At 58.4% G+C, this 8,319-nt stretch overlaps 1 protein-coding gene across 1 annotated transcript; it reads left to right on the forward strand.

The window, feature by feature from the left end:
* The first annotated feature begins 3,894 nt into the window (after window positions 1-3,894).
* On the forward strand, window positions 3,895-8,090 carry LOC123796504 (double homeobox protein 4-like protein 4). The gene is made up of 6 exons (XM_087862481.1): window positions 3,895-3,919; window positions 4,624-4,778; window positions 5,197-5,491; window positions 5,802-5,956; window positions 7,199-7,382; window positions 7,615-8,090. The coding sequence occupies exons 1-6, from the start codon at window positions 3,895-3,897 to the stop codon at window positions 8,088-8,090; spliced, it is 1,290 nt and encodes a 429-aa protein (XP_087718607.1).
* Window positions 8,091-8,319: the final 229 nt, after the last annotated feature.

Consider the following 8,319-nt stretch of genomic DNA (forward strand, 5'->3'; position numbering starts at 1 on the left):
GGCTCCAGCTGCCAATCCTTGCCAAGGCTGGCAGGAGGCGGGGCCCTCGGGTCGTGACCACGCTGCGCAATGCTGGGCCCAGGGGTCCCGGCTTGTCGTGGGCACAGGACAGGCTCCGGATGGGGCAGCTCTGCAGCCTGCACACGCTGAGACCCCCGGCTGGCTGCAGCAGGCACACCCTACTGCAGGGCTGTCTGCTGCACCTGACGCACAGCAACAGCCTTCTGCAGAAGTCTCAAGTTTTTTCGAGGAGCTTTTCTCAGCCGCAGACATGGAGGAAGAGAGACACCCTATCCTGAGTGGGTGTCTGCGGCAAGAGGAGCCTCCGGGACCCCCGGAAGCACCCCTCAGCGAGGACGACTTTCAGGCCCTGCTGGCCATGCTGCAAGATTCCACATGGCCTCAGTCGTAGGAGCAGGGAGGCCTCGTCCTCCCCACCCCCCAACGCCTTCAGACCTCTTTGCCTGAGAGGCGGTCCTAGCGGGACAGCGAGAAGGAGGAGCACGCAGCACTGCTCACGCTCCCGAGCAAGACCCAGGAGGCCCAAAGGAGCGCCCGTCGCTTGGAAAGACAGAAGAAGGCTGTCCTCTCTGCCCTGAGGGCGGGGCCCCACTGCCTTTCCCATGCTCACCGAGCTCCACAAGGCCTCTGAAGGCGCCATGGGCACCAGGCACGGGACACCCTCCCGGCAGCCTGGCTGATCCAAAGCACGGTCAGGACACACACACGATCTGCTCCCTGCCGTCGCCCTTGCCTCTGCGGCCTGGGGCACCCTGGCCCTGGCAGCAAAACCAAGCCAGGGGGAGAGGTCGAAGAAGGACACCTCCACGTGCCTTTTCTTGCTGCCGAGTCAGAAGGTCGCGTCTCCAGGAGCTGAGCGTGTAGACCTAGACAGGACGCTCCACGTCTTGACCGTGGGAGGCCAGGGACACGAATCCATCCTGGCTGGGATGGCTGGGAACCGGCCAAACGGGGAAATGACTGCAGTCTCCCATCTCGCAGGGATCCTGTCCCAGCCTAAGTCCGGAAGGCCCCTGGGGCCTTTGCCTGGCGTGCTTGTCCCGGAGCCTGTCCCGGGGATGCCAAAGGGCAAGCCCAGGGGCCTCGGCCTCTCTCCCAGCAGGCATTCTGCAAACGGTAGCACTGTGGCTGTTTCCAGAAGCTTAGCATTTGTCTCCTCTCTTCTGTCATGTGTCGCCATGCCTCACTCCCCATGCTCTTCCTAGCTTCTCAGGAAGAAAGCCTCAATTCCCTGCCAGGCTCTCAGGGGTCTTCCGCCAGCCGGCTCACCTCTCTCCCCTGCAAGGGGTAGGTCTGAGGAAATGCAGCCTGGATTTACAAGCTCCATGGGACTCTCCGTTGCTACAATAAACCTCTTTTTGCCTCCCCAGTGCGATCTCTTGGTAGTGATTTGTTCCATTCCCCCCCCCCCCCCGTCCTGTCATGCCTGCCAATCTTCAGAGATTTGTGAGGCTTCCTGGGTCTGGGCCGGGCTGGGGAAGCCATCGGGGTGCCCACGTCTGGTTCCCAGCTTGCGGCCCAGACGACCCGGAGTGGCCACTCTAACGCTTCCGGCCATCTGATCAACCTTCGCCCAGATGAAGGTGCCTCAGGGGCGAGCATTCTTCCAAGGGATGTAGGTTGAGCCCAAGGGGCAGTCAGTGCACGCCCATGGGATTCGACCCCAACCTTCTCAGCGGAGGCCAAATGCACACCTAAGGCTGATCATACTATGCAGGCAACAAAGCTCCCTCCTTCCCTCCCTCCCTCCCTTCCTCCCTTCCTCCCCCCTTCCCTCCCTTCCTCCCTCCCTAGCTTTTTTTGCCTTGCCTCCCTCCTTGTCTCTGTCTCTTTCTTCAGAACTCTGTCTCTCTCTCTCCGCCTCTCTCTCTATCTCGCTTTCCCTCATAAGCGGACACACTCAGAGGTCAACAGGGTCACAGGATCCTGCTTACGCATGTCAGAGGACGGGCTCAAGTGTGTGTTGGCGGTTGCGTTTCTTGGGGATTTATTCTGCCCATAACTCTTTCCCACGTGCCCGGGGAGATGAGAGATTGTGGATTCGGTCATTTGAGGCCCCCCTCCCCCATGCCCAACACGTATGTGTTCCAAGTTGCCAGGAACCAAAGAATTCTGATCTTGGCCACTTTGGTCCGAATAGATCTCTATCTCTCTGCACACGCACATATGCACAAACCCGTCTGTCTCTCCATGCCTCCAGGCGTCCAGCTGCACCCGGTGGATCGTGCGTATCTCTCTGTCCATAGAGCTTGTGCTAGAAAACCTGTACATCTCTCTTGCCCCAGAGTGTCACGCTTAAAGTTCGCTCTATGGACACATCTCCCTATCACTTCTGTAGACAGAGTGGAAGGGTCTGTCTCCCTCCCTGGACAGAGCGGGTTCCAATGTCTGAAAGGTGCCTGGGGACAAGGTGGCCTCGGGACACATGGGGCTTTTGTTTTGTCTGTAGAAGCCACGTGAAAGAAACTTCCCTCCTGGCTGTGGGATGACAGCGGTCTGATCTGAGAGTGTCTGGGAGGTCTCTGGACCCTCGGGGCTGGCAGTTGTGCACACAGGACATGGAGGGAAGAACGGGGCTGCAGCCACATTGGGGTCCAAGGCCAGCCACGCCAGAGGAGTCTCAAGTCAGGACTTGAGCCCTGGAGCCTGTCCTGTCAACGGGTGGCCTGTGCCATCCATATCGGGGAGCTCTCAGGGCCCTGGCCTGTGTGCAACACGGAGCCACCACTCTGGGAAATTGCCTGCCAGAGAGGGTGTCCACATGGAAGCTGGCGTGAGTCTGCCAGCTAGCGGGCTGTGTCTCGTGGTCTTGGAGGCCAAGACCCCAGGGGCTTTGATCTGGGAGGACATCCTCGCCCAACTGTGCCACCCCTGGCATCCCTCAGCCTAATCGTCTCGCCCTTGATCACCCTGGCCCCAGAATGAGGGACCAAGAACAGGATCTCCATGTCCACAAGACATCCTTATGTCTTGTGTCTTATGTTCCATTGGATTAGCAGGGAGATCAGTAGGAGAAGGAAGGGAAAAATGAAGACGGGGGTAAACAGAAGGGGGAATGGACCACGAGAGACTGTGGACTCTAGAAACAACCTGAGGGTTTCAGAGGGGAGGGCTGTGGGGAATGGGCTAGTCCGCTGATGGGTATTAAGGAGGGCACGTGTTGCATGGAGCACTGGGGGCTCTACACAAGCAATGCGTCATGGAACACTACATCAAAAACTCATGACGTACCGGATGGTGACTAACGCATCATATTGAGTAAAAGAAGAGAAAAGAAGAGAAAAGGAAAGAAAAGAAAGGAAAAGAAATAAAATAAATAATACATAAATACATACATACACACATCATACACACACGTACATACATACATACATACTTAAATAAAGTAAGTAAAAAATGAAAACAAAGGTAGAAAACAGTGTAATGCGATGGAGGGAACTTAATCAGGAGGCTTGTCTTGGGGGGCCAAAGATGACTCGAGTTCCACACCCCCATGCCAATATCCGAAGCAATCGTGGAAGAGCCTTCCCCGGGTCCGGTCCTAGACACAGTCGCCAGACTCTCCCAAGCACATTGCGATGTCAGGGCTGTAATCCTGGAGAGAAACTTGTGGGAGTGGGAAAGGCACATTGCATCCAGAGGACAGGGGCCGGGGCACGTCCATCTGCCCAAGGTTCAGCTCTTGGCTCAAGTGTTGCCGATGTCTTCCTGCAGACTTTTTGTGCCAATGGCGTGAGCCACTGAAGGCAGCGCTAGCACAGGAAGCTGTCAAAATGACTGGGGTGGGCCATCCGAGGCATTGATAAGTCCCGCGCGGCCGGATCCTGCCCAGTCGCCCGGCCAGCGCTCTGGAACCTAAGTGACTCCATCGGCATGGCTCCCACCGGCTCCCCCAACAGTAAGTTTCCATCAGATGCCCTGTTCCCTGGTTGGATAGCCAAAAGGCCCTAATAACTTTCCAGGGTTCAGGAAAGGAGAAGGGACCACCCCGATGGCGGGGAGACATGCTGGAGGGCTGTGATCCACGGAGGACTGGGGGAAGGGGATTGAGAGAAGTTGGCACGTGGCTGCCGTCAGAATGATTACTGAGGCTGGTGGCCATGATTCCCACCGACGGGCCCTCTTGGCACATAGGCAAGCTCCATCTCTGGTGGCAGAGTACGGGTCCAGATTCAGCAGCCCTTTTAGGGGTCGTTTCCCAGAATAGAACTTTCCCCTCAATGGAGCGGCATTCGGGATGTGTGGTCGGCTTTTTCCCTGAGGACTCTCAGTAGCAGTGTGACCCTCTTTGCTTCTCCTGAGGTGCTTTCCCCTGCTCTCCCCCACCGCGGGTCTCCTCAATCCCTTGGCACGCCATCCCACGGCTTGAGAGCGGTTGGTATTTCCCGAGATCCTTGACTCTCACCCGTTCCCATAGGCAGACGGCGGACTGCCTGTGTCCTATTGAGCAGTCCCTTAGGGGGATCCGTGAGTGGCAAAAGGGACAGGAACGCCCGGCCTGGGAAGGTGTGGACATGGCAGAAAGGGAAGACCTCAGACCGCACCGCCGGTTTGCATTCTTACGAAAGCCTTCCTAAGGCGGTGGCCATTTTCCCTCAGCAGGCCCACTCCCACCAGGATCCCGACGGAGGCGGCTTGTTTTGACGCCGGCGCAGAAAGGGGCTCTGCACGCGTGGTTCCAACACAACCTGTACCCTGGCATCGCTACCAGAGAACGACTGGCCCGAGAGCTACACATTCCAGAATCCAGGATTCAGGTAGGCTTGAGCTTCCCTTTCATTCTCCCTGGGGTACAAGGTGTAGACACGGGCCGGCCGAAGCCACTGCATGTCAATCTCTGAGCTCAGCTGGAGAGCTCAGAAGCTTTGGCCCCCCGCACGTGCATCCCCCGGGAGCCCATGCCCTTTGAAGTCATTCCAAGTCGTTCATTCGTGCAACACAGGCACCATTGGAGCGCAAGGCCTGGGACATCCCAACAGGTCAACACATCCCGGCTGACTCTCCCTAGAGATCATTTGTCCAGAGCTATCGCATGTCCCACACAAAACACTCTGAGACCCTAGCTATGAGGCAAGAAACAAACAAACCAGCACAATCCTCATGGAAAGACATATCTATGTATATGTCATGTCCACCAGTGTTGCCCGACCATCGTTTTCTTCTTTTCCCGCTTAGGTGTGGTTCCAGAACCAGCGCACCAGACAGCTAAGGCAGAGCCGATCGGGGTCTGGAAACTCCCAAGGGGAAGGGCCACCACACAGACACCAACAGCCTCCAGCTTGGACTCGAGGTGACTCCCCAGCAGAGCCCACGGGTCTCTTCTTGGGCTTCTCCTTGACACAGAAACGGGTGTGCGTGTGCTTGCCAAGTGTTTGGCAAGAGGGCTTAGGACAGGGACCCATGCTATCCGGTTCCAGCCGCCTTTCTCTTCTCAGAGATGGACACCGTGCGCGCACCACCTGTTGGGCGGGTGGGTTGATGCTTGGCCAGAGAGGCTTTGAATCGCCTTGTCCTGAGACTGTGGGGAAGGACAGAGTCCTCTTCTTGGGTCGCCTCAGGCTTGCGATGCAAGCGCCGGCTTGTGTGGCTGGGCCCAGGCTGACCTCAGTGGACTCAGGGAAGGAGAGGCTATGACGAAGGTGGAGAAGCACGTGAACACACACACACACATGGACGCACACGCACACACTCACGTATACACACGGACACCAATTTCTCTTTCCACGCTGGATGTGCCATTGCTTTCAAAGCCCTTCTTTCTGACTCTGTTCTCTTTCTAGAACGTGTCGCAAAGGAAGGCAGGAGAAAACGGACATCCATTTCTCCATCCCAAACCAGTGTCCTCCTTCAAGCCTTTGAGAAGAACCGGTTTCCCAGCATTGCTACCAGGGAACACCTGGCCCGACTAACAGGCCTTCCGGAACCCCGCATTCAGGTACATTGTCCGAGCATGGCCCCCGAGTTGTTCAAAGTGGGAGGGATAGCGGCGCCTGAGACCCTGGGGGTATCCACGGGATCAGTGCCCAGGCGATGGGGGGAAGTGTTGAGCTGGCAAGTGAGAGAACGCTGCACAACGAATTTGCCCAGAAAACAGGGAACAAGGCAGGGGCCGGGTGGGAGCGCTCACGCGTGTAGAAACAGTGAGCGGGCAAATGGAGGGAAACGGAAAATTGCCACCTCTCTCGAAATCACACAGCCTGTCAGTGCTCGTCCAGCTTAGCAACGCTGTCCCTGTGGTCCCTGGGATTTGCTGAGTGTGAACGCTTTGACTGTCCTGTGCGTGGCAACCTGCTTGTCGGTGTCCTGGCCCTCCGGACCCTGGGGCGAGAATGGATACTGCCCGCAAACCACACCTTCTCTGGATCACCTTATCATCTAGGATTACTGGCACTAGGGTTATTGGCCAGGTGGGCGAGAGGTCCCGTAGGCCCCGGGTGAGGAGGATTGTTCTTGTTCTCCATGAGCTCCACAGAGAGTGGTTTCTGGAACAACCCTGCTTCAAGTTGGCATGCATGGGCGTGGACTCTGACAGGGGTTGTCCCCAGAGAGAGGGGAAAATCGAAGTGCTCATTCCTGAGAGCACCTCTTCTCCTCCAGCCACCAGGGGAGAGAGAGCCAAATCCAAACGCAGGTGTTGTTGATGTGCCTGTAGGCCTCCCAGGTGGATGAGAGGCCAGGAGGCATCCGAGGTCGAAGGCCTCCGAGTCAGAGGAGGTGGTGTGACCCTGAGATCACTGACAGCCAGACGGGGTGGGGATTGGAGGTGGGAGTGAAGGTGTCCTGAGGCCTCCCCGAGGACTTGGGGTAGCCTGGGGAGGGAGGGGCAGGCAGTCGGCTAAGTCCTGTCCCAGGTCTGCCACCCGAAATGGTTCAGACAGCTGCAGTGGGCAAGCCAGGAGAGGGCAGGGCGGGGCCTGAACAGCAGGCGGAGCAGTGGAGCTGATTGCCTGCCATTCCAGCAGGGAAAGGGGGAATCCCCACCTGGCCTGGTGTCCAGGTTGCCCTGGGCGTTCACCTAATTTGCAAGGGCCAGCTGAAAGGTATGGACAGGATTCCCCTGCGGTTCAGACCAACAGTCCTGGCTTTGTCCCCGAGGGATCCCGGGGGGGGGAGAGGGGAAGCAGAGCTGGCATCGTTCCCTTCTTCTCATGCCCACGACCTCTCTTCTCTGTCCCAGGTCTGGTTTCAGAACAGAAGGGCTCGGCACCCAGACCAGAGCAGAAGTGGCCCCGCGAATGCCTGGGTGGCAAACCCCGAACCCAGTCCTCACCAGACTGTCCTTGGGGGACCCGGGTCCCCTGGCCTGTGTCCCCAGAAGCTCTCAGCATCTGAATCCGTCCAATCCTCCGGGAAGCACGCAGGCCTTTGCTGCGGGGACACCTCCTGTTCCCGCCATGGGCTTTGCCCCTCTGGGTTCCTGTGGGGGCCCTGGGAGCGCGGCCCTGGAGGCCATGATGGTCCCACCCACCCAAGGTAGCCAAGGAGGAAACCACTTTCCCGCTCCTGAAGGCCTGAGGAGCCATTCCTTGATAGGACCGATGGTAGGAGGGTACCTGTCACCTCTTCCCGCTCCTCTTTGCACCCCATGGCAAGAGCAATGCCAGCAGGAGCCTGAGGACCCTGGCATGGCACCCTTGCCCTTCCAAGACTACCCCCAGGCTCCAGCTGCCAATCCTTGCCAAGGCTGGCACGAGGCGGGGCCCTCGGGTCGCGACCGCGCTGCGCAATGCTGGGCCCAGGGGTCCTGGCTTTTCGTGGGCACAGGACAGGCTCCGGATTGGGCAGCTCTGCAGCCTGCACACACTGAGACCCCCGGCTGGCTGCAGCAGGCACACCCTACTGCAGGGCTGTCTGCTGCACCTTACTCACAGCAACAGCCTTCTGCAGAAGCCTCAAGTTTTTTCGAGGAGCTTTTCTCAGCCGCAGACATGGAGGAAGACAGACACCCTACCCTGAGTGGGTGTCTGCGGCAAGAGGAGCCTCCGGGACCCCCGGAAGCACCCCTCAGCGAGGACGACTTTCAGGCCCTGCTGGCCATGTTGCACGATTCCACATGGCCTCAGTCGTAGGAGCAGGGAGGCCTCGTCCTCCCCACCCTCCAACGCCTTCAGACCTCTTTGCCTGAGAGGCGGTCCTAGTGGGACAGCGAGAAGGAGGAGCACGCAGCACTGCTTATGCTCCCGAGCAAGATCCAGGAGGCCCAAAGGAGCGCCCGTCGCTTGGAAAGACAGAAGAAGGCTGTCCTCTCTGCCCTGAGGGCGGGGCCCCACTGCCTTTCCCATGCTCACCGAGCTCCAC

This window comes from Ursus americanus, chromosome 5, assembly GCF_024610735.1.
Source record: "Ursus americanus isolate L20-20 chromosome 5, mUrsAme1.1.p, whole genome shotgun sequence".
Taxonomy (NCBI): domain Eukaryota; kingdom Metazoa; phylum Chordata; class Mammalia; order Carnivora; family Ursidae; genus Ursus; species Ursus americanus.